The following is a 27,543-nucleotide window of genomic DNA, read 5'->3' on the forward strand; positions in this document are numbered from 1 at the left end:
TTGGGGTTCGCATCTCAAAACTTTTCTGTTGTCGAATATTGATGAATTTTATTCCAGCTAATTGAATACTTTCATTCAATAATATATTTCAATTAATTTGTTATATTTTCAAAATTGTCACTTTCAAATGTGAAATGTCTACCTATATATGTAATTTGTGACGTGTTTTATATTACTTTTACTGTAATCTGCAAGTAAAACCAATGAATAAATTGAATTGATTGTTCGTTGGCTAAGTAAGTTATTGAACCTTTCTGGCTAATGAAAAAACATGTATCCTCCTTCTTGCAAAACTTGGATACATAGAGAGCCAGAAAACACTAAGTTTATAAAAAACGAGCGCAATATTCTGGTTGTGCCTTTTCTGAAAGATATTTCAGAATCCAGTGTTACGATCTTCGTTCAGGTTTGAGGGCCGTCGTAGTTTGGAACTGTATCCTAACATTTCCCCAGCACGAGTGGCTGGCTTCTTCAGAGGTTTATTCATCTTCATGGTTCACCGATGACATTGGTGTTATCATGCCATGCAGTGTTATCAATAGTTTCCGATCACTAGAGACTTCCATACCTCTTACTTTGTTTTGTTTAGACGGAGGTACAAACAAAATAAACCAAAGACTATTTATTATTCCCAGTAATAACAAAATACAGTACAATTTTTCATTCGATTCTAAAAACTGTCGCTATTCATTAAAGCACAAATTCACCAAGTAATATAGATAAGAAAAATCACTCATTACTTTCCAACATTCAGAAAAATATTTTGAAAAAGCAACTTACAATTTATCGTAGGAATCTAATATAAGCTCACAGCCACTTGTTCCAAAATTCAAGGTTTTACTGGTTCATTCAAAATTTTCTAGTACCCTGCGTAACTACACATCGATTCTTCATCAAAAATGGAAAAAAAGTATAGACAGATTAGAATTTTGAGACCAATAATGAAATAAAATTGGGTTTCCTTTATAAAAACTGTACACAAAAAAAATTAAAAGAAATACCAATATTGCAACATAATGATTCGACGGGTATTTTTAAGATTCCTCACAAAAAAAGTCATGGTGAAAACATGATACGAAGTTTCAAATATAATCGGTTTCAGCCCTGTCGATAATAACTACTACATCAATACTAATCACTATTATTAATAGCCATTACGTCCTAGAGCTTACTTACACTCAAAAAAAAGCCAAAACTTTTCAAAAAAATTGTAGCTAACCGTTTCTACATTGAATGAAAGAAACAAATTTGTTCGCATCCTCCAGAATAATTGATGATGAGTTGAAGTCCTCATGTACCGTTTATTATGGATCCACCGGCTCTACATTAGCAAAAATTATACTTCAAAAATATATCTATTCAACATCAGTTTAAAGAAAACTCGGCAATATATAACTCTAGAACGTCGACTTTATATAAAATAAGCTAGTCCAAATAATCTACAATAATATGCGAGAGCAACCACCAGTAGCTCTCTATTGGGAAACTTCGTAAGCGAAGTTTCATCAGATCACATTGAGAGATAACCGCGTGCTTGGCATCGTCTTCTTCCAATGAGATAGGCAATCAGTACCATCACAACTAGAGCTGCTAGTACGCAACCTACTACAATTGGTACGACATCGGTAGTTAGAGACGTATCACAATCCACGGCTGTAAAAAGAAGGTGAATAGTTATTGAAATTGTACGCGCATATTTTTTGTTTTCTACATATTAGGTAATTATTTATACAGTGCATTTCTTTATAGGCATTTGTTTTTGGTAGAAAAAAAGACAGTAGAGGGGGTAAGAGAGAACTGGGACCTTTTCCTATGGGACGTACTTACGGTAGTAAGTGGAAAAGAGACGTGTGCGACGTGATTGATGCATAGAAGGATGGAATGAGCATCGAGTAGATTCATTTGACAGACAACGGCGCGGTGGAATTACAAAAATAACGGTATAATAATAATAAAGAACGAATAATCGGATTAAAGAAAAAAACATAGCCACGGGCGTTAAAGAAAAATACATGTCTGCCAACGTAATAGAAAAAAATATGGCTGCCATACAGGGTGTCTCATCGTTAAAAAAAAATGTACGGAGTGTCTCAAATACGTAAGCGTGTAAAATAATGGTATAATAATAATGAATGAAAAATTGGATTGAAGAAAAAACACATGGCCAGGGGCATTGAAGAAAAAGCATGGTTACCATGGTTATATAGTTTATGTGAAGTCAATTCGAGTCTCATGAAAACTAAACAGTTACCGAACGTCGACAGTTTCTTTGTATGGCATGGACGGCGTGGTATATTTCTTTAATGATGTCACCCATCCTTTCATTTCTTGAACGGGTTTCAAAAAATTGAAATTTGGGATAATTAAATTAATGCATGGATACTTTATTTTGAAGTGAAATTGACAGATGAAACTCTCAAGATGGCGACTGGCCGCCATCTGGGAAAAAAAATTAAAAGGAAAGGGGAGTCTTGTGATACATCTTTTTGAAGCTCCTGACGAATGCTTCATAACCCTAGAATATAATGTCAATAACTTCAACTACTACAAAATGGCGGAACTTTTAATAATTGCCTGAAAACAATGACATTTAACTACATGAGGTAATAAGCTTGAGGTCAGTTCAGAAAATGCTCAAAATGGTTGCTTTGAACTTCTTGACATATGAACAGCCTATCCGATATTTCACGCCCAACAGGTCACAAACAGTGAGAATTCAAGGTGTTCACAGTCAGTCCTTGGCCTGCAAGCAAGAAGTTCCACAGGGGTCTATACTCGGACCACTGCTTTTTCTTATTTATGCAAACGACTTGATACAATACCTAAATAGTCTTTCAAAGGTACATATAGTTGCATATGCAGACGATACAAATGTTCTGGTCACTGATTGTAATACATTAGCACTCGCACAAACAACACCATCCTGTGGGGTATTCTGACACAAAAAGTATACAGAACAAGACCAACGAATCGAGCTGAACTCATGCAAAGGATACGACAAGCTTGTGCCGAAATTACAGTTCAACAAATAAGAAATAGAGTAAACAATATTCGGAAGAGATACGATAAATGTATTGAACTTAATGGAGGTTTGGTAGAAGCCACAAAAATTTGAATGTTTAGTTTTAAATCAATGTTTATTTAAATATCAGTTTTTTCTTAATGTCAATTAATTGTTGAATAAATACTTTGAAACTTGTTTGTATACATTTTGTTTTCATCAGCTATAGAAGAAGGTAGAGTAAGTTCAGAATCTCATAAAATGTGATTTTCCAGGTGCGCTGTTACAAAAGTACTATTATTTATTATTGGGAAACTTCCAAAAAGCTTACAAGTATGACCATTAATACTTCAAGATTCTATCAAGATTTGGTAAAAGCGCAATTGGGAGATCCCATGACATGAGATTCTGAACTTGGTCTACTACTGCGTAACTTGAAAATGAACTTTTAATTTTCTGTTATTCAATTATTCAATTTTTATTTTTATTTTCACTTCTCGTAACCTACACTCAAATGAATGATTTTAAGGGAATATTATCCACAAATCCAGTGGCGTAGTCAGATTTTTATTACAAAACGCTTGCACCACAAATCTCTCACATTACCATATTTTCAGGAGTTATAACTGTAGAACGCATTGAGCTGTTGACTTCGGATTTTCACTGTACAAATTCACTGGTGTTCTACTTGGTGATGACAGTGTTGTCAGATCTCAAATATGTCTATAATCTGAATAAAAATTACAAACAAATACTTTGTTTCCAAAATTGAAGTTGTTGTAACTTCGTTGTTAACAAATATTTTTTAATGAAAATTTGACAGTTTTGATTTATAACGACTACAAATCCAGTGGTGTAGTCAAATTTGAAAACAAAAATTGCCTAATAAACTTTTGCCGTTTTTGACAAACAAAAAAAAAACCATAGAGTGCCTTGGAAATGAAACTAAAATTGTGAAAGTTAGTGTCAAGATACAGTTTTTCATGCTTAATATTTCAATAAAAAAAAATTGAGATTGATTGAAAAATGCACATTCTACAGGGGTGGTTCCATTTTAAATGGGTCACACTGTATGAGAAAATAATGAAATGGGGTGAAAAAAATTATTCAGCACTAAATATCAGCAAAACAGCATTAGTCAAATTCTCATTGTAGAACACCACCAAAACTCTCAAAATATATGAAGATAGCCAACTAGAGGTGACATCCAAACCAGAAACAAAAATGCTAGGTCTAATTCTAGATCTTAAGCTGAATTGGGGTCCTCATATAGATTCACTAGGTGATAAACTACGAAAGAACTGTTATGCACTGAGATTTATGTCAGAGGTGTTAAAAATAACGATTTGGTGTTGGGGAAAAAACTTCAATAATATTAAATCAAGAGAGGTGCTCCTAAATCTGTACTATGCAACTATTGGCTGTCAATTGCGCTATGGAATTTTGAATTGGGGTATAACCTCCTCTGCTCAAAAAGTATTTATATTACAAAAGCGCGCGGTCAGAATAATTGCTAGTTTAGGATGGCAACACTCATGTAGAAGCTCATTCAATGAGCGGGAAATACAATTGCTGGTCTGTATATATATGAGACGTGTCTCTACGTTCATCAGAATAAAGAAAAATTTAGCGCAAACCAGCAAGACCACCCACACGCAACTAGAACTAGAGGGTTGTTGATAGCAAATCCTCACCGAACCTCCCTCTATCAGAAGAGTCACCTATACTTCGGTCCCAAACTGTATAACAAGCTAGATGTTTCTATTAAGGACTCAATGAACATCTGCATTTTCAAAAGACAATTGAAAAAATATCTTATCGAAATAAACTGCTATACCGTTGTGAGTTTTATTAGTTACTCTCGATAAAAAACCTCTTAATTACCTTCATATGTACAGTTTAGTACCTGTTGTTTTATATTTATATATATTTGTTTTTAGTTATACATGAACGTCTTCCTTGTTACGGTATGTAAATGTTTATTGTAATGCTTTCATACTGTTTAACAAGTGAAATAAATATTATTATTATTTTTTCACCGTAGTGTGCGCTGGTCAGGCCCTATCCCCCGAAGCCCCGATACATTCGGGATGGCGAGCCAGCATTATCAATGACCACTCCCCACACCGTGGGGTAAGTGGTCATTGGGTCCGAGAATCATGTGCCCTGAGCAAGCGCAGTGAGCCAAGAATGACAGCCTTCTGCATCTGTGCGGCTAAGATTTCTGCCTTAGTGCGGCAAGCCGGTATGATTTTAAGATTCGAGAATAGAGGCGACATCATTCCACCAAGGACTCCAATAATCAGAACAATCCTCTTGACAGAGTCTACAGAGTTCGTAAAGAGAATTCTCAATATTTTATCCGTTTTTCCTCTTCTTTTCTGACGATATTCGTCTCGCCAGGAGCTGAAAACTCCAAATATCGTTTTGCTCTGGTGGTCGAAAAGGACCACATCAGGCTTATTAGCTTGTATGAGCCTGAGGGTGGGGAACGAATAGTTCCAATAAATTCGGCACTTCTCGTTCCCCACAACGGATTCAATATCCCCCGGAGCGTAGGGCAACACCGGTGTCTCGTCAATACCGTAAGAGTGCCGTAGATGGTAATATAGCACTCTTAGGGCCGCGTTATGTCGATGGATATAGGCCGAGGCCGAATATGCTGGACATGCTGATAGCAAGTGCATTGAGGTCTCGGGCGCCTCGCGGCAGGCCCTGCACCTTGTGTCAGGAACCTCTATACCCATCACGCGACTGCGGTAGACTAAGGTGTTGAAGACACCATCCTGGCAAGCCATGATGAACCCCTCAGTTTCCGATTTCAGCCCACTCGACTTGAGAAAAGCAAAGCGCCTTAATAAGCCAAGGTCTCCAATGTTATTGAAGAAGACTCCATGCATTGGCTTATCCTTGTGTTTGCGCAGAAGTAAGGTGATCAGATGATCAGATGAACAGGTTCCAACTCGGTGACAGAGTTGTGGTCACCTCGTTCAGTGTCGAAAACTATACCGAGTTCATCAGCTGCTCGGGCAGCTGCCCTAAAGAGAAATGCTCCAATTCCTGCTCTCTCATGGTCACGGACCATTCAGAGAAGGGGATCCGAACTCCTGACGACTTTACAGGCTGTATCCAGCACCATTCTGTCTGTTTGGAGTAGACACTCCAAACTCAAAACTCCACGGCCTCCCTGTTGTCGGGGGAAGTACAACCGTGGAACGGACGATTTGGGATGCAAACTCCTATAGAGATGCATCATTTTTCGAGTCTTTACGTCGAGTTGATACAGTTCCTCCCGAGTCCACTTCACTACTCCAAACGAGTAGAGTAAGATTGGAACGGCAAGCATATTTGTTGCAGCAACTTTGTTCTTCCCCGACAGTTCCGATGACCAGATTTGTCGAAGTTTGTGCTGATACTTGCCGCGGAGAGAGTTTTTCACTGCAGTTACCTCTTGTGAGTGGCGTTGTTCCACCCCGAGGTAAGTATACGTCTCTCCGGCATCCTGATCGTGTAGGATGCTTCCATCTACGAGCTGCACATTGTTACGTGTTCCAAAGTTTCATAATTCAAATACAATTGTTTTGGTTCCATCATTGCTTTATGTAAAGAGAGACTTCAGAAAAATCAATACCACTTATTAAACACATACCTGCCATATGGGTTATCTATTCTAAGGGACTATTTCTTTATAAATATACTGAACTAAAAGGAAAGAAAACAAAAAAATGAAAAAAAACAACATCCTACTTGATTTAGGTGGAAATATCACTTGTGCCGATGTCGTCTCGAGTTTAACTTTGTTTTGCTCTTCTCTAATTTGAGGATAAATTCTCAAGACGTGAAATTTGTGCTGAGGAAGTAATTGGTGAATGGATTTACAGTTCCTGTTGGAATCATTCCGTTGAGTTGGTTTTTTTTTTACTCCTCTAGCTATCGACTTAGTCGGATATTTTTTTGTGTTTACCGGCACGTTGTCTTCTGTCCTTGCATAGGACAGCTACGTTTCAAGCCACCCTTCTTCCACGTAAGTTGAATTTTCTTATTTTTTTTTTCTACTTCTGGATGGTCGAAAATCCTTATTATTTTTTTTTTGGTGTCTTCTCCTAGGGCTTGTTCTTCCACCCCTAGATTGTTTGGGGCCTACTACCCTTGACTCAAGTCATCTTTGTTACCCGGAACGAGTCCTGATGGGTAGGTGTTATCCTGCGCTCCAGACGATCATCCCTGAATAGATCGGTTCCAGTCCAGGAGATCTGACTTTTTATCCCGACTCACCACCCTGAATAGAAACATTAGGTCCACTACCTTCATATTGGATAGAAACAGATAAGTCTAGCCAATAAGACAATTATTTTGAATTCCTTATTTATTTATTTTTTTTAAATTGTATAATAATAGAATATCATTATAATTTGTATGGGGTTGTGCTACGAAAGAGTTAGAAGAAATTGTATATGCTTATGTCGTTGATTATTCTAATGTGAGACGCAAGTGAGATCTCCCTTGAGTACTATCTCAAATGTTCATGTTCATTGATCTAAAATCAATAATAAATAAGGCGAATTCATGAGTCAGGTTCGTTTGATTCACTTGGAATTATTCATGATATCAGAACCCGCTATACAGAGAACCTACCCCCAAGCTAGGCAAAGTTTGTGTTTTAGTTTTCAGGATTATAGTTGATAAGGGGAGTCACTAGAGCACGTTAAATATTTTTCTTATTATAACTTTCAGGTAAGAACAAACCCCTGATTAGAAGACCGATATAATTTCGTTAATGGTGAATATCACCAGATATTCTCCCTCCCCCCTTATGTAATAACATCCTCTCCGTAGTCCTCGCATCGTCCTCTTTTGAGATGAACCATTGCACATTTGTCTATCCCGAATTTCATACCGATAGCATGCGTGTACTCTTCCACCACCCTCAAGGACTGATGAAGATCCTTCTCTCCAGAGGCATAAAGTTTAAGATCATCCATATAAAACAGATGGGTCACCTTGTGCCTCCGGTTTCCGGGGGTGCCACAGTTATACCCTCGAGTGTTTCTGAGCGCAACGGATAATGGCAATAGTAAGATGCAGAAGATTATTATTATTATTATTATAACATTTTCAAACAAAGTAACGTCAATATCTCTACAAATGTTAATTATTCTCTGCCGTATATCCAATATTGAAGCAGGTTCAGTTTCGTACACCTTTTGCTTCAAATAGCTCCATAAAAAAAGTCCAAAGGTGTCAAATCTGGCGAGCGGGCTGACCATTCTGAAGAACATCGACGGCCAATCCAACGACCGGGAAAAGTAGAATCCAAATAGTTTCTTACTTGTCTGGAGTAATGTGGTGGTGCTCCATCTTGTTGGAATACAATATGCATATCGAATTCATTAGGATTTGCTTCGACGATTTCAGTGATGAGAGGGTCAACAGTAGTTTCCAGCACATTCAAATACAGTTTCTCTGTCAAATTTTGATCAAAAACGTTAATTTTTTCTGGATATTGGGTATGTGTTTCCCGGAAAACGTGAGTGTTAATGTCACTCCAATAACGATAATTTTGTCTGTGAACATTGCCGTTTAAAAAATGAACATTCGTCACTAAAACAAACATTGTAGAGATAGGTAGGATGCCTTGCAATGGTTTCCGTCATGATTTCGCAGAATTCTGTTCTTCGATCAGGGTCATCTTCAGTTAATTGTTAATTTTTTATGGATGATACCTATTCCTCTTTAAAAGTCTCCACACAGTAGAAGAAGACACCTCACAAACATTTGCGACGGAATAAGTAGACTGTTCAGGATTTACTACCATCTCACCAATTACTTAATAATAATAATGAAAAACATCTTATTTCTGAAGAATAATCGCAAAAAGATACAAAAGCAGAAATAATGTCACCAATAAGATGGATTATGTCAGACAGTATGGCTTAGGTATTCAGCAATAGGGTAGGGTTCTATATTCAGTAGAATCTTATTAATTACTTTTTTGAATTCACCAAGTTTATTCATTTGTTTGATGATGCTGGTGGGGAGTTTGTTGAACATTTTCATGCTTTGATAGAAAGGGCTCCTTTCTGTAGCAGTCTATGTTTTGGGCATACATAGTCAAAATTTCTGTTTATACAGTTTGTGGTAGACTATTTTCAAAAAGATGTTTGTTTCTAAAAAGGAATAAGAGTTCCTCTATATAGACTCCTATAAGTGTGAGTATTTTAAGGCTACTGAATTTGCCTCTACATGATTCTCTTGAGTTTAGTTTTAGCATAGTTCTTAAGGCTCTTTTTTGTACAATAAAAATTTGCTCTGCATTTCTACTACCTCCATAAAAAATAATCCTATACCTACAAACAGATTCAAAATTTGAATGATAGACCATTCGGATTGCATCTATCAACATACTGACCAACAACTATCATTGAATACAATATTGAGTTCAACTTTTGACAAACATTTTGAATATGACTGTTGAAACTCACTTGCTGTTCTTCCGGAATGGACGGATGACCTAGGGGCTTTTTGTTATGTAGGTACACTACCAGTAGTTGTGAATTTGGATACAAGTTCCCTAAAATATTTTCTACAGATAGGACGATTCGGAAAACGTTCATTGAACGGTCTCGTGAAAGTAACGCGTCGCACCGTAAATAAAAATCGTTTCAATTTTTTCTTCCAATGGACGAGAATTGCCCATTTTAGAGATTGTTGACGTGGTACCTTTCTATCAGTAAAATCTAGAACTAATTGAGAATATTCTAACTGAAAAATGATGTTCATTGTCGTACTGACATTTTTTGTCGTTTTTATCAACAAAAAATTACTTAACAAACCTTATCGGGTTGTTGGAATTGTCATATGACAGATAAAAACGAATATTTGTAGAAATATCGATATTAATGCGTTTGTCTTCAGAAAACTATTAAATGTTCCGCCATTTTGTTGTAGGTGACAGATGGCACCCAGTCGCCATCTTGAAAGTTCCATCTGTCAATTAAACTTCAAAATAAAGTATTTATGCATTAATTTCACTATCCAAAATTTCAATTTTTTGAGTTGATCCATTCAAAAAATGAAAGGGGGGGACATTGAAGAAAAGCACTGTATATTCTTTGCTAGCTTGAGAGTGGACTTGTATATCTTTCGGTATTTTTTTAAATTGTTCCAAATAAAATGATCATTCATGAATTTCCTGTTATAGTGCAGAGAGCAAACGTTTTTAATCATTTTGTCACCCATGGCTTTTTACTTTTCATTTTAATTTTTTGTTTGGGAAAAGGCTTATCAAAAACTTCCGGTAACATATAGTGAAATGACAAAAATGTACTATCCCAGTCAACCCGGAGACAAAACTCGTTTAGTATATAAGTAATATGTGTTGTGGAAGAAAAGTTTTTGCCTTTTACTTCCCCATGACTTACCTGTTGCAAATACATGTCCAGTAGTATTAGAAAAGGCTTCGAACTGAACTTGAGACAAGTGTATGTAAGCAACTGTTTCATTTGAATTCTCCTCAGTGAGATTCAATGTTTGAACTCTGGAACATTTGTAAGAATTACCTAGAGGAGTTGAAAATTCGTTCTGCTTGTGTATCAGCTGGTAGGTTTTAGGATCTACAAATATATTTCGAATTAGATAATAAAATAATTTTTTTTATATATAAATTGCAACAATAACAGGTTTGACAGAGTCTAAAGAAAGCAGTTTTCTCACACCAGAACAGAAACACTGTCTCTTGATTGGCGTTTCACTAACCAACAAACCATTAACCATCTGGAGATTAAAATGACATTAGATTTTACAGAATCTTAGAAGTACCGGCCTGACCCAGAGATGGTGGTAGTTGTTTGACAAATGTCACTGTACACAATCTATAAAGCATATGTTTCGAATTTGAAGACGCTGCTTTGTTTAGTATTTGTTTGGCAGCCATCAATAGCGAACGTTTCACTGAATTTGTTAAAATGCAATAACTCAAGTTTATCAATGAAAGTATCCTTATTACCGGTAGAGGCTCCATAAATACAAATTATGTAGAGATTTAGCTTTTTACAATAAATTGTACAATTTTCAAAGTCTTTTTCCATTGCCATGTTTTCTGGATTTTTAAACTGCACAAAACTAAAACTGTGGTCTTCCATCAGAGAGTTGTGGGCTAAAATAAGAAGATAGACATTGAAAGAGGATCATGGACCAATCTTTGCCAAGATTAAAAGCACATGCTTAAAGATCCGTGAAGACATGGAGAATACCCACAACAGAAAATGGAGGAAGTTAGTGAGGAAACAATGCCCAAATGAAGACCGAAAACAGGACAACTATGAAGCCGCCAACGTCATCAACAGGAGTTCCCGCCAGCTCACGGGAATAGAGGAATCCTTGTTGAGGAAAGGCCTTAATGTTGCCATTGCGCCAACATTTGTGCCCACTTTGGAGATAATTACTACAGTGAAATCCATCAGTTTCCTTATTGACCGGACCGAGGCAGAAGAACTCAGATGGAAAATCAGAGAACAGCTAGATAGAGAACCAGTTCCAACAGCACCTGAGTTGGTTAACGTATTGCAGCAGACGCACCAGGTAACCATTGGTCGTGATACTGTCAGAAATCGACTGCATGAAGCAGATCTCCACAACAGAAGGCCATTTAGATGTCCACCTTTGTCGAGAGGCAATCGCGGTAGAAGATTAGAGTGGTGTCAAGAACATCAAAACTGGGATGCAAATGATTGGGCCACAGTTTTATTTACAGACGAATCCAGATTTGGATTTCATCCAGATTCTCGTCGAGTAAGGCTGTGGAGACGACCTGGAAATAATGAACGTTTGAGACACGTCCAGGAAGTCCACACATACAGAGGTGGTACAGTAATGCTATGAGGCGGAATCATGATCGGCGGCAGAACCGATCTCGTTTTTCCAAATCGCTCCCTCACAGCTCGACAGTACCTCGACACCATTCTTCTACCTATCGTCCGTCCGTTTGCTGGTGCTGTTGGTGAAAACTTCCACCTAATGCACGATAATGCTCGTTCACATGTCGCGCGTCTAGTGATAAACTGGCTCACCAACGAAGAAGTTGATGTATTGCCATGGCCAGCACAATCACCGGACCTGAATCCCATCGAGCATGTGTGGGAAATGCTTCAACGAAGAATTACTCCGCATATGGGGAACATTCACACAACGTTTCAATTGAGAAAGCTTTTAATCGCTGATGGTAGAACAGACTTTGGCCAAAAGACAGCAGGAGCCTCGCAAGGAAGAGAAGCCGTCACAACCAGTGCTTGCACTTCCCCACATCAGAGGATTATCGGAAAGGATCAGAAGAATTGGTTCCAAGTACAACATCAGAACCTGCTTTAGATCCGGAAACACTATCCGTAGCGTAGAGATACGCAACATATGGAAAACCATCGTCAAGCGAAAAATGGCCAACTCCCGCCAAACGGTCATCTCCCGCTGAACCGGTGAAGCGGAAAAAGGAAAGAGGAGAAAGTGTATTTTATTTCACTATCATTTCATTTCAGGTTTTTAATTTAATATATTTGTTATTTTCAGCTATTCATTTTTAATTATTCTTTAACTCAGCTAACTCAGGAGATCATAACGATCTCCTGAGTATGCTAACTTGGTTACCGAAACGAGCGTCTAGACCGTAATTTTTCGTTCTGGTGTTGGTAAAGTGTTTACAATAGATTCATTTTACGCCAGAGGTTCCGGTTCGAACTATCGCCAAATCTTTTACCAAAATCTCACAAGTACATCGCTGAAGTTATTAGTTAATTTTGCAATAGAAGGTTCTTAAGCAGCATTCATTTTCAGAATTGAAATTGACTCACCTTGACCAGGAATCGTCAAATTGATAAATTTGACAGAAATAACATCCAATATGAATTTACTGGTATTAGATTTCACGAACTCAAACTCCAAAACATTTTTGTCCCCATTCCAATTCAGCGACACACTGTTCTTCTCGTTTTCACAAGTTCCATTAGCAGTTGCATTTTTCGGTAAATTCAACTTAGTAGCAGTTTGATTTACTTTTAAAATTTCAAACTGTACAGCCATGTCAATCACGATGCAACTCCTATTAGAGTCCTTATATTGTACTGACCAGTCTCCACTAACGGGATCTGGTACAGGAGCTGGAGTAGGAGAAGGCGTCGGTTTTGAAGTAGAAGTAGTAATCGGGGTAGTAGTAGAAGTAGTAGTCGGGGTAGTAGTAGAAGTAGTAGTCGGGGGAGTAGTAGAAGTAGTAGTCGAGGGAGTAGTAGAAGTAGTAGTCGAGGGAGTAGTAGAAGTAGTAGTCGGGGTAGTAGTGGAAGTAGTAGTCGGGGGAGTAGTAGAAGTAGTTGTTGTTGGTTTTATAGTAGGTTGTGGTTGTGGTTGAATTTTTGGATTGGATGAAACGGCAAATTCTAATGTTGGGGTTATTGGCGTAGCTGCTCCATCCTGACTATGTGCTGCTTCCGTATCTGAAAAAAGTTTCAATAAATGAATTACAGTAATCAACGTACTTTCATATACATAAACACATAACCTAATTCTAAATTCAGGTGGTAGTCGATTGTCAACGTGAACTACTCATTTATTAATTTCGAATATACCGTAATGAACAATTATGTTTTTGAGCAATTAACAATGGCATGATTTCCTAAGGCACCATTAAAAGGTATCTTCGAAAAAAAAAATCAGTGACGGCTCGTGTACTGGAGAACAGGGGAGGCTAAAATCATAAAGATTATATACACACAGAAAAGCCCGCGGGTGGCGCGAAAATTTTTTGGGGTACCGCACCTATTTAAAGCAAAATACGTAATATTTGCATAAATGCAAACAAAAATTGTGTATTGCCGAAAGTTATACGTATAAAACTGACCATTAAAAGAACAAAAACAAGGAAAAAGGGTTGTCTTTGAGTTATTTAATATAAATGAACTCTTCTCAGCCAATAAATAATACTTTTCTCTTCTAATATAACAGTTTTGTTAAAAATTGCTGCAAATATTTTATAAGCGCAAGTACTTATTTATGCTTATAAAAACAGGTCTAAAAGTAAATTTTATTGTCCAGCAAGAACCAAGGGGAAGGTGAGAGTGGTCATTCAAGTTCAATATAGTCTGCGAGGGTCCCGCATTTTTAAAGGTGAATTGAAAGGTGTATTTTGTAATTTTGGATAGGAAGGAAAAAAATTTAAAAAACTAAAAGTAAACATAACATTCGTTCTTAACCAAGACGATATAGCTGTTACTATATTTTGTTTGCTAAACAATTTTAATTTACAAGACGAAAATATATGCCTCTTACATTTAAAATGTCTCTCTGTAGAACGAGGTAATTTTTTTAAATCGGAGTATCCTATTTTAGACCATGTTTGGTATTCGGTTTGTACGGAAAATAAAACACAGGGCCAACAAAAAAGTTTTTCCCGTTTAATGGAGCCGGTTAACCAATCGCATTTATTGTACCAACTAATATTAAATCCTCGATTTTGTCGATTATCTGACGCTTTAATTGATATCAAATTCGGTTGAGGCCTTCCCAGTGTTTTAATAATGTAAAATTTATTATCATAAGGTAAAAACTTAAAGTTATTTGTCAGCAACCAATCGACCATATCATCAGATTTTTTAATTTCGTCCAACTTATCCATAATAAATGGAAAAAAAAACTTACAGAAAAGTGAAAACCTGAAAACACCTTGAAATTGAAAGAAAACACCTAAAAACACATTGAAAATATTACCAAAAAGCACTGCTATAATACAATACTGCCTGTTTTATACACAAATAACAAATATTATCAAGAAACACTAAAACGATTTACCGAAATATTTTTCAGTCCCGGTCCGTCACGGCATCCCGTCCGTATAATTAAATAAAAAACAAACGCAGTCGTACACTAACGGAGACCAACTGGAGGCTAGCCTCCTCTAACGCTATAATTTCTGCAACTAAAATTACAAATCGGGAGGTATGTCGCTGGTTGGCTCGGTCTCGCGTAGCTTGTGTTTTTTTTAAACGGTCGGAGGCTTGGCTCCCTTGCAACGTATGGCATTTATTATTTCGGGTTGATGGTTTATTCATTATTCGTTCATGGGTGGTTTATTGATGCAGGTTACAGTATCGTACGTACTACGTAGTGAGTGATAGTGTTTTTTCGGGCATATTATGTATTTATATTAAAAATTAATGGTAAAGTAATGATACCCAAGCATTTTTAGAAAAAAATAATCATAATTATTTGTCAATATCTTTTAATTTATTGCGATGAATAGCCTCAAATTTTATGGGGAGGCTAAGCCTCCCTTGCCTCCTCTGACGAGCTGCCGCTGATGAAAATCTATTAAAACGTGTTTAAACACACTTTAATGTGAAATTTCCACTTGAAAGTTTAGAAAACCGCGACACGTGTTAACTGAAATTTTCATGGACAACCTAGAGAAAACAATCTATACCATTCAACTTATTAATCATTTTTCATTCTGGTACAGATATATAGATGACATTTCAGTCTGTTTAACTGGTAAATACAGTAATGATAAAAAAAATGTTTAAACAAGCTTTTATTTAAGTGCCCTAAAAAGATCAAAATAATTTTAAACCATATTAACCACATTCATTTATGACTTTACAGAATTGAACTCATAATAAAAGCTTGTCGCTATGCCTAGAAGAAATCTCTACATATTCAGTCAGAATATTGATTCTTACAACCTACTACACCATTTATTGTCTTCTTTTTAGAGTATTTAAAGGTAAAAGCTTAATTTGATTTTTTTTTCTAGAAATATAATTTTTTTATTGAAGCCAACCCTGGATGTGGCATCTATTTCATGGTGGGCCTACCAACTGCCTATCATAAACGAATGCGTATACAAAATTTGGTGTCCCTGCTATATACCGCTGTGGAGATCTCTCGTACGGAGCCGATCCTGGCGGCAGCATCAGGTCACGTTTTTGATTAACATGCATTGTCATCTGTTCTGGACCAGCATGCAAAATTTTAGGTCAATCGGATACTGGGAAGTGGGTCAAATTAAACTTGCAAGATTTGTTAACATACATACAAGTCAAGTTAGATAAAAGCTTTTAATTAATAATAAAAAAGGAACTGATTTTCATAAAACACAACAGTTACGAGGTGGATATTACTGACTCAATCGTTTCTTAAAAATTGCAGAAACGAGCTCTGAACCAGGTTTATCCAGTTTCAAATAATTTTTCTGAACATGATGTAACTTTAACTACTTTGGTGGACCCACCTAGTGGTGGTCGCTCGTTTTCTAAAAAGCAAAATAAAATAAATGAATAAATTATTCCATATCGTTTTAAAATAATTATTAAAATTATCAGCAATCACATATGGATCCGTAACACAATCGTTACTAACTTTGATTTCTAAATTTTGTTCAACTTCATTTTTATTTGCAAGTTCAGAGACCACGTTCTAAGTAGTTTGACATACATTTTCACTATTATTTATTTTATTTTGATAATAGTTCTTCTTTGTTTGTTTAATCAATACTTTATGTCTTTTCTTAACTTCAAGATATATCAATTTCAGTTCAGGATTAACTGAACTCAGATAATGCATGTTGTTGAGCCGTGAGCTACAGTTTTTAACTTCTTGATTAACCCATTTTTTTGTAATTTTACTGATATTAGAGAAAAATTAGAATTGGAGTGATAAATATAAGTCAAAAGTTATATTCAGATTACTTTGTATATATAGTTCATTCCAGTTCTCATTGCTTAGACTATTTTTGAAATTGTTAATATTTTCTTCAAAAAAAACCCTTTTATATTTAGATAATTTCAAGTTACATTCATTTGTTGTATTCATTTCATAAAATATAGTTCGATGATCTGAAACATTATCGGCAAGAACACAAACAATAACATCATCTCTGAAGTTGATAAATAGATGATCCAAAGTTGAAACAGTATTGGTACTAATCCTCCTTTTTTTTATTAAAAATATAACAACAGCGTACAGTTCAACATAGTTAAGACACTATAAATATAAAATATGTTGTTATTCTCCCTAATCAGCAAAAATGCTGGTCTCGGGATTCACAAACATTCAACATGACAAGTAAAACATAAAAACTAGTAAACCACTACAAAGCTCATAGTATCAACGTATCTGACATGTGCCTCGAGGCTCAGATGTTCTTTTAAACCAGGGGTCTCCAAACTACGGACGCCAGTGTCATCAATCCGGCCCGCGACAGCCAATGATTTACTGTCATCAATCTGGCCCGCGACAGCCAATGATTACCTAATTTTTGTTACTATTGCTGTGATAAGTTGAAGAAGAAAACACAGAATGATAATTACTCGGTTTTATTTACTTGCAAGGTAAAACTTAACCACAGAAATGATGACAAAGAAAACTTAACTTAAGTATCTAAGTTTAAGCATATTAATAACTAACATATAATTGAAATGAATCACAGTAAAACAAAAACACTAATGAGATTTATGTAATTGTGATTTTCCACCGACAATACTTTGTAGTTGTGGATCAATTTTACTTGTACAAATTATCAAAAGAGATTTAAGATGCTCATCGGTTAATTGAGATCTGTAAACATTCTTTGTGTACTTCATCTTGGAAAACGTTTTCTCACACAAGTAAGTAGTACCAAAAACAGAAAACAACCCACGAGCAAATTTATGCAAATTATCAAATTGTTCCAGTAGAAGACTCTTATAAAATTCCAACAAAGATGAATTTTGATATTTGTTCTTAAGCATATCACTGCACCGTAAATCTATAATTTCCATTTGGACTTCCGGAGCCAGGGTTTCAATGTCAGAATCAAAAGGATTTTGAAAAAGCCTAATTTCATTCGCAATGACATCAAAATCTGAAAAACGAGTATCAAAATTTATCTTCAAAACACTCAAAGTTTCGATTGCAAAATTGACGGGAAATTCAGTCTCTGTAGTGTGGCTGAATATTTCACATGTTTCAAAATGTGTGAAACATTTTTTACGTAATTGCGATTGAAATAGTATTATTTTCTGCCTGAAGGATTTGATATTGGTGTATAAATCAGGGAGAAGCTGATTTTCTCCTTGCAATCTCAAATTCAGTTCGTTCATATGATTTGTCAATATGATTCTTAAAAATAAGTTAAGATATACTTATTCTTAAATTGCAAGTATCTGTCATTTACTTTTATTCTCGCTTCATTTCAATTCTCTACTATAACTGTTTAAATTGTTATTAATTATAATTAAATTAGATAAGATTAGTGTTAACAATCTAATATTTGTATAACTTATATTAAATGGGAGTTACCCGTAAATAAATAAATAAATAAATCGACATAGACGGCTAACTTCCACATCCATTCACTATTTTCTAAATCGGCAAAAGGGCGCTGCTTCTCATTTAAAAAAAATTCGATCTCTGCTCGAAGTTCAAAAAAGTGCTTAAGGACTTTTCCGCAACTAAGCCAGCGTACGGCAGTATGATATGGTGAATCATTTTCTCCAATCTGTTGAATAAACTCGCGGAATTGTCGGTGATTCAGCCCAGTGGATCTGATGAAGTTAACAACTGATATGACTGGTTTTAGAACTTCAGACATATCCAAACATTTTCCGCACAAGGACTGTTGATGAATGATACAATGTAAGACTAATGGTTTTGAACCACCATCATTTTCTACAGCCTTTGACACAAGTGCAACCACTCCTTTATTTTTACCATACATATTTTTGCCTCCATCAGTTGTTATAGATTTCAAATTTCTCCATCGAAGGTTCTTTTTATTAATGGCACTTTCAACTCCCTTAAAAATATCTGCCCCAGTTGTCGTGCCGTGAATACTATCAATATCAAGAAGTTCTTCATACACTTCATAGCTTTTATCTACTCCGCGAATAAAAATCAACACCTGAGCAGTATCTGACACATCCGTTGACTCATCCAATGCTAGAGAAAACCACTCATGGTGTCCGTTTTTGTCAGACAGTTGAGATGATATATTTTCTGCGATGTCTTGCACCCTCCGAGCCACGGTGTTTGCTGACAAACTGACACTTTTGAATAAATTTACCTTCTCGAGGCATATTTCTTCGGCTACTGCAATCAAGTATTCTCTTATCATTTCTCCATCGGTGAATGGTTTGCCACGTTTTCCGATTTCAAGAGCCACACGAAAGCTGGCGCGAGTTGCAGACTCTTGTTCAGTATTCGCTTTGGTAAACAAAGATTGCTGCGATTTGAGTCCGCGTTTCAAAGCTTCAAATTTTTCCTTCCGCAAACTTCCTGTATACTTGGAGTAACTTTGAAGATATTTCGATTCATAGTGTCGTTTAATGTTATAGTCTTTGAGAACAGCTATGGTTTCATTACAAATTGAACATAGCGCCTTATTACTGGACTCAATCACAAAATACTGAAAGTTCCATTTTTCTTGGAACGTTCTGCATTCACTGTCGATTTTTCGCTTCTTTTCCATACTAACAAATTACACATAAAAACAGTAAGTCAAATCAAAATACTTTTATTGACGGGTGTTACTTTATTTCACAATAGACAGTTTCACTTCCTTCGCCTTTCCTACGCAGACTAACTCGCAGTTGCGCCGCTAGCCTTTTTATATGCAATTATTACTGCCATCTCGAGGTGATCGGAATACACTAGCTAGAACCAGAACTTTCTCGAACCAACGCGGTAATTCCAAATATTTAATTACGCCTAATGCCACCTAGCGGGTAGTTGAAAAAGATAATAGTACCACTACTCGCCACTAGATGTCATTAAGTGTCACAATACACAATAATAATTGAAATGCAAAAAAAGCGTAAGTTGGCTTAGGTCACGCACTTTGCGACTATCCTAGTCTAGAAATATAGTTAAGGGCAGAAATTGACCCTTGGAACAAACTGAAAAAATCATTGTGACCCGAAGGCTTCAAAGTTTGGAGACCCCTATTTTAAACTATTAATGAATGAACTATAGCCCGGCAACTCACGTATATGGACAGGTAATTCATTGAAGACTTTTATAGCCTGTGTAAAAGGATTGTATAATCCTTTGTTCGTTCTTACCATGCTCAGGTGTAAGTCATTTCTACCCCTTGTATTATACTCATAAAACTGGTTGTTGACCATTTCATCTTCGAAACTAAATTGAAGAAACAAGAAAGCAGCTCAGAAGTTATCGAAATATGCATATTCCCTATAAGAATTAAAACTGAATGGTTCAAGCTTGACCAAAAAGTATTTTTCTGTAGCCTTTCCCACATCATACAACTAATATTATAAAAAGGAAAAATTTGATTTTTTGTTGATTGTAATGGGTACACTATTTGAACGATTTCTCTATAAAATAATTAATTGGAGTGTGCTGTAAAAACTATTGATGATACATAAAATAATGTACATGTTTATAGTCATTATTATTATCCACAAAATCCTCCGCCAGACTATCATAGTCAAGTTACAATAACCGCTTCATGTTCAAATAAGTCAATCAAAACACGGGTAGAATCGAAATTCTGATGACATTCCTATCATTTTATTAATCCTTATCAAAATAAATAGAGGTTAAGAAGTTACAACATGCATAAAAAGATGTGGTCGTGATAAAATTACAACTCTAAACTGCACCCATGCAAAGCCGGGACGGACCGCTACTGTACGGATAAAACGACTTCACTACTATTCGGTTTACATTTGATATCGCAAGTTGATCGTCGATTCTAAGAATCCAAAGTTGTTGCTGTTTTCTACAATTCGATTAATCTCAGAAATAACCACAATGTGAATCATTTTTATCTATTACATTCAAAGTATAAGAAACAAAATGTTTAGGGTCATATTATATTTTTATCTACTTCACTCAAAATGGGTGTTTTTCGCTGGTTTTGATTACACTTGTTATCTAACATGTTGATGTTAATGAGAAAATATTGTCAAATTATGCCAGTCTATATCCACTAATGTTGAAAACCGCTTCTCCTTTGAATAATAAAAGAAAAATGCATGCATTTTAGATTACAGCAATAATTTTCCACTCAACCATTACCAACATAAATAATAATAGACAAAAGGTCAAGTAATTATGTTTTTATGTATTTAGTACATGTTATGTTGTAAATGCATGGTTTATTTCATAATGAAGAAAAGAGAAATGAAATTTTTATGTTTAATGTATATGTAACATTAGTTACTGCAGTTACAAATAAAAGTGGTAAAAAACATAGAGTTTCATTTCTCTTTTCTTAATTATAATATCCAATAAAAAAGACAGTTTATATTAAGTGATACGTGGTTCATACTAAAAAAAAATTCAAGTGGAATAGTACAGTACTCATCAGTACGTACTGTGGGTTCTTCAATTACTTCTCTGAGTACTTTCATAAACAGGTGGTTCATACAAAAAAAAACCTGAAGTAGAACACTCAGTAATGTGGGTTCTTCAAGTACTTCTATAAGTACTTTCATAAAACAGGTGGTTCATACCAAAATAATCTCGAGGTAGAATACTCAGTACTGTTGGTTCTTCGAGTAATTCTCTAAGTACTTTCATAAAGTAGGTGATTCATACCAAAAAAAATTCAAGTAGAATACTCAGTACTGTGGGTTCTTCAAGTAATTCTCTAAGTACTTTCATAAAACAGGTGGTTCATACCAAAAAAAAAATTGGAGTAGAATACTCAGTACTGTGGGTTTTTCAAGTACTTCTATAAGTACTTTCATTAAACAGGTGGTTCATACCAAAATAATCTCGAGGTAGAATACTCAGTACTGTTGATTCTTCAAGTAATTCTCTAAGTACTTTCATAAAACAGGTGGTTCATACCAAAAAAAAAATTGAAGTGGAAAATTCAGTACTGTGGGTTCGTCAAGTACTTGTCTAAGTAATTTTATGAAACAGGTGGTTCATACCAAAAAAATCTCGAGGTAGAATACTAAGTACTGTTGGTTCTTCAAGTATTTCTCTAAGTACTTTCATAAACTAGGTGGTTCATACCAAAAAAATCTCGAGGTAGAATTCTCAGTACTGTGGGTTCTTCCAGTAATTCTCTAAGTACTTTCATAAAATAGGTGGTTCTTACAGAAAAATCTCGAGGTAGAATACTCAGTACTGTTGGTTCTTCAAGTACTTCTCTAAGTACTTTAATAAAGTAGGTGGTTCATACAAAAAAAAATCAAGTAGAATACTCAGTACTGTGGGTTCTTCAAGTACTTGTGTAAGTAATTTCATAAAACAGGTGGTTCATACAAAAAAAAAACTTGAAGTAAAATACCCAGTACTGTGGTTTTTTCGAGTACTTTCATAAAACAGGTTCATACAAAAAAAATCTCGAGGTAGAATACTCAGTACTGTTGGTTCTTCAAGTACTTCTCTAAGTTCTTTAATAAAGTAGGTGGTTCATACAAAAAAAAATCAAGTAGAATACTCAGTACTGTGGGTTCTTCAAGTACTTGTGTAAGTAATTTCATAAAACAGGTGGTTCATACAAAAAAAAAACTTGAAGTAAAATACCCAGTACTGTGGTTTTTTCGAGTACTTTCATAAAACAGGTTCATACAAAAAAAAACTCGAGGTAGAATACTCAGTACTGTTAGTTCTTCAAGTATTTCTCTAAGTACTTTCATAAACTAGGTGGTTCATACCAAAAAAATCTCGAGGTAGAATTCTCAGTAATGTGGGTTCTTCCAGTAATTCTCTAAGTACTTTCATAAAATAGGTGGTTCATACAGAAAAATATCGAGGTAGAATACTCAGTACTGTTCGTTCTTCAAGTACTTCTCTAAGTACTTTAATAAAGTAGGTGGTTCATACAAAAAAAAAATTCAAGTAGAATACTCAGTACTGTGGGTTCTTCAAGTACTTGTCTAAGTAATTTCATAAAACAGGTGGTTCATACAAAAAAAAACTTGAAGTAAAATACCCAGTACTGTGGTTTTTTCGAGTACTTTCATAAAACAGGTTCATACAAAAAAAAAACTCGAGGTAGAATACTCAGTACTGTTAGTTCTTCAAGTATTTCTCTAAGTACTTTAATAAAGTAGGTGGTTCATACAAAAAAAAATCAAGTAGAATACTCAGTACTATGGGTTCTTCAAGTACTTGTCTAAGTAATTTCATAAAACAGGTGGTTCATACAAAAAAAACTTGAAGTAAAATACCCAGTACTGTGGTTTTTTCGAGTACTTTCATAAAACAGGTTCATACAAAAAAAAACTCGAGGTAGAATACTCAGTACTGTTAGTTCTTCAAGTATTTCTCTAAGTACTTTCATAAACTAGGTGGTTCATACCAAAAAAATCTCGAGGTAGAATTCTCAGTACTGTGGGTTCTTCCAGTAATTCTCTAAGTACTTTCATAAAATAGGTGGTTCATACAGAAAAATATCGAGGTAGAATACTCAGTACTGTTCGTTCTTCAGGTACTTCTCTAAGTACTTTAATAAAGTAGGTGGTTCATACAAAAAAAAAATTCAAGTAGAATACTCAGTACTGTGGGTTCTTCAAGTACTTGTCTAAGTAATTTCATGAAACAGGTGGTTCATACAAAAAAAAACTTGAAGTAAAATACCCAGTACTGTGGTTTTTTCGAGTACTTTCATAAAACAGGTTCATAAAAAAAAAACTCAAGGTAGAATACTCAGTACTGTTAGTTCTTCAAGTATTTCTCTAAGTACTTTCATTAACTAGGTGATTCATACCAAAAAAATCTCGAGGTAGAATTCTCAATACTGTGGGTTCTTCAAGTAATTCTCTAAGTACTCTCATAAAGCAGGTGGTTCATAACAAAAAAAAAAGTTGAAGTAGTACACTCGGTACTGTGGGCTCTTAAAGTACTTCTTTAAGTACTTTCATAAAAGAGGTGGTTCATACAAAAAAAAATCTCGAGGTAGAATACCCAGTACTGTGAGTTTTTCAAGTACTTATTTAGGTACTTTCATAAAGCAAGTACTGGTACTTGAATTACTGTATGTATTTTGATGTGTAAGTACTGAAAATTCTGTAAGTACATGGAAAAGGTTGCAAGTTTAAAAATCCACAGTAATTTTTAATAATTAATCAGAAAGCTTGCTAATGATTATTATGAAATTCAGTATGTTGACTAGTAGTAGATGAACCAAAATACTCGCTAAACAATTAGTTTCGTAATGAGACGATCACAGAAATGATTCATAATGAAAACTCAATGTTTTTTGAGAAAGTTTCAGAATCAGAACTACTATCAACAATAAACCAGCTGATAAAAAATCGAGTGGTCTAGATCAAACTACGCCCCGCGATCACAATGTATCTGGTTATAATTTCCATTTTTACTACCTGGCTACAATTAAATTCGCTCCCGACGAGTAGAGTAGATGATCAGAAAGCCCATAGATGATCAAATGTCTTAGGTTACAAATGTCTAATGAGGTTCCTAAAATATTATTTATATGGTATTCAAGAAACACGTTGTTGTGAGATTTCCACCAAACACTTTTACAAAAACGAAATACGTATTTTGCTATACAACAGCTTCTTAACCCATATATTTCAACAGAAATCTATTTCTTGAACATTCTGAACGATTGAGTTTCAAATTTCTCTCTTCTAAATGTAACACGTCATAGTGTTGAATGAACTTATATCCTTTTACCAAAACATGGTTTGGTATTGGTGGAATTGTGGCATGATGGAATTGATCTTTCCATCCAAGAAACTACTTCTATGCTCATTAATTCTTTGGGAAAAAAGTCTCCCTGTTTGGCCAATATAAAGTTTTGGGTAAGACAGTTCAACTGATCTATCCAACACTGAAGTATTGTCTTTGTTTTTTATAAATTTCATTGAATTGTTATGTTCTGTAAGCCATGTCCAAACATTCCTTTTGATAATTGAGCGATATTGTTAGTGGGTTCAGCGGACGCTATCGTTTCTTGAAAATGGGTACACCTGGTCCATGGCTTGTTTTCATAGTTTTTTTTGGAAAGAATGGAGTCGATAATATCTAGCTTGTAACAGTTGTTGAAGCGATTTGTTTGATGAAACCTCCCTCCTAGTACAGACACGCCTAAAGAAGCTAATATATAGGAGAACACATGTTACGTTTTTGTACATCTATTTAGTGAAAATTTCACAAGTGTTTCTTGAATATGTAATGGATTTTCATCAAGTATCGTCCGATTTTATCACATATTTACATGGGTTGGACTATCAATAATTTGTTTCCAATCATGTTCGAATCTTAAGTAAATGAATTGTAGAAATCATCTAATTGAAGAAAATCAGAGGCATTCGAATTCAAAAGTGAAATGTAAATATCTTTTAAAAAGAGCATTTGCTGATAGTAGTGTTTCTAAAGAAAATATAACACATCTAGTCCTAAAACAGTTTTGCTAGAAGAGTGTTGGTACAATTCCCTCACAGGTAACCCTAAGAAGTGATATGTAAGCGAAGGGAAGACATACATGAACAATTTTTCTGTTGTAATCAGTGAAAGATGAAACCAAGGTGATTCATTCATAACCTAGTTTCATCATTCAATTCTAAAAATGTACATATCATGCACTTCAATTACTTAACATTGCTTCAGGTTGAACCTGCTGCGTTTTCCAGTGAATCACAAGGAAAAAAGATAGTGAAGGAAAAATTTGAGATTGGAGCTGTCAAACTGGAAAATACATTTCATTAAAACTTGTGTTTGACCACACCAACTCGAATTACTAGAATTGAGAGTCAAATATGAAATATATGTCTAATATCTGGCTTGCATATTTGTCTTTGAGAAGGGGGTGTCATTCGGGATATCCCGGACATGTTCTTCCATTAATTATATAAAGTGACTTCACGTTTTTGAAAAGAGAATTAGAATACTGGTCATTTTTATTACCTAGATAGATCATAATACTATTATTACTACTCACTTTCATAGGTAACAGCCAAAAATGTCAAGAATATAATGAAAAATTGAAATCTCATAGTCATATTGTTAAACTAATTAATCATCTAACAATGAACTTTACTACTCTGTGATTGAACACTTCTTTCTTTATTTTAATCTTGGAAAAACAACACAAATACGAAGCTATGTTGCCAATTTTTCAAGAACGCCGATCAAAATTATGACAATCTATTGAAAATGCGTTTTTATAAAAACTAATACGATTTTCTATTCAAACTTGCTTTAAAATCCGACAAATTGAAAAAAAGATTATTTCAGTCATCAGTGAATCAAACGGTAGGTCAAAAAGATATTAGTAATCGAGGCGAAATTGCCTTAAGCCCTATGTTGACTAATCCATGACGTCACTAGTTGCGTCAAATTTAACAACAACCGGCGTCAACTATCGATCCATAGAACACACATTTATTTTAATGTGCTGTGTCACAGGTTGGACCATAAAACAGTGGCGGTTGGTTTAGCTGATAATCGGAGGGATATTATATACTTATAAAATAAATCATTTCAGGTGAAAATGTATTTTGTTCAAATAGTTCCTACAGGAAATCTGATTTATTATTAATGATAATGAAAATAGGATCAGTTTTTCTACTATCTACTAGATTTTTATTTATGTATGGCTTTATAATTAAGCGCATGATTTACTGGGTTAAAATTACATTTTTTCAAATGAACTAATTCATAACAATGATAAATGTTAATTTCAAAAGTAATGAACTTTGCTTCATAAAATCGGATGAAGAAATTATTCTCAGATTTGATAAACAAGCGGTACGGTTTGTGAGGTCCGATATAAAAAATTTTCGATTAGAAGCGATGAATATTTAATATTTATAATTACGATTGAGGTTTGATGTTATGTGATTTGTGGACCGAGATTATGAAAGGAGATATGTTTTTGATCTCATTCTTATAAATAAAGTTTTTGAAACTAGGTTTATATTATTTGATTACTTGACATTTCCCAACCAAAAAAAAGGTTAGAAAAATGATAACCGTCATTTCTTATTGAATATTGTCTATATGCAACTCGTGCAAAGAAAGAAAAACCAAAACGAAAATCATATTCTTTGTGTGACGTAAGTTAGTTGTTGAGTGAGTATTAACAGATTTAACACCGGTTACACATTATTTAGTATTCAAACTGAACATTGAGCAGAAACCTTTTTAGTCTGTTGATCACAGAATGAATATGACCTATAGCACACATATGAAAAACATATTTTTTCATGTTTGAATACAGTTTTTTTCAGTTACATTATTGATTTTTCGTAATTATAGAATTCGTCAGCATGAACTATTGAAAAAAAAACCAATGTCGGTCCACAAACACCCCTGGATACCAATTATGAATGAAATCACATAATAATATCAAACCGTACCGCTTTTTCATCAAATCTAAGAATGAATCACAAATTTCTTCAGTTATAATAGATGCCGCCATCGATAATTTTTCATACACTGCTTCACACTATCTCGATAATCTGAGAATGTGGTGCTGTGACATTTTCCTTAGATAGGCTCAAAATGGATGATAGCATCTCACAGCATCTGTATCTTTCATACCTGCGAGTACTCTCCAGATAGAATGAAGGGGTTCA

At 34.9% G+C, this 27,543-nt stretch overlaps 1 protein-coding gene and 1 long non-coding RNA gene across 2 annotated transcripts; one reads left to right on the forward strand and one right to left on the reverse strand.

Moving 5' to 3' along the window:
* Positions 1 to 607: 607 nt before the first annotated feature.
* LOC111506627 (lysosome-associated membrane glycoprotein 1) lies at positions 608 to 26,064 on the reverse strand. Its single transcript, XM_023161751.2, has 4 exons — positions 25,905 to 26,064; positions 12,844 to 13,479; positions 10,423 to 10,614; positions 608 to 1,653 (listed from the first exon to the last, which is right to left on the reverse strand). Exons 1-4 carry the CDS (start codon positions 25,963 to 25,965, stop codon positions 1,511 to 1,513), a joined length of 1,032 nt encoding a protein of 343 aa, XP_023017519.2. The 5' UTR covers positions 25,966 to 26,064; the 3' UTR covers positions 608 to 1,510.
* On the forward strand, positions 6,747 to 7,571 carry LOC141486867 (uncharacterized). The gene is made up of 2 exons (XR_012468083.1): positions 6,747 to 7,025; positions 7,109 to 7,571. It is a non-coding gene; the product is annotated as an uncharacterized lncRNA (long non-coding RNA).
* Positions 26,065 to 27,543: the final 1,479 nt, after the last annotated feature.

This window comes from Leptinotarsa decemlineata, unplaced genomic scaffold, assembly GCF_025532065.1.
Source record: "Leptinotarsa decemlineata unplaced genomic scaffold, Ldec_3_MD MMD2_tig00026374_RagTag_RagTag, whole genome shotgun sequence".
Lineage (NCBI taxonomy): Eukaryota > Metazoa > Arthropoda > Insecta > Coleoptera > Chrysomelidae > Leptinotarsa > Leptinotarsa decemlineata.

What these genes read in the sequence shown, in the direction of transcription:
- LOC111506627 (XM_023161751.2), bottom strand. Translation starts at nt 25,965, where the DNA reads ATGACTATGAGATTTCAATTTTTCATTATATTCTTGACATTTTTGGCT. An exon ending in TTTGACGATTCCTGGTCAAG is followed by an intron (nt 10,615 to 12,843) that starts GTGAGTCAATTT and finishes ATATATTTGTAG; the next exon opens with ATCCTAAAACCTACCAGCTG. An exon ending in TGGACATGTATTTGCAACAG is followed by an intron (nt 1,654 to 10,422) that starts GTAAGTCATGGG and finishes TTCTTTTTACAG; the next exon opens with CCGTGGATTGTGATACGTCT.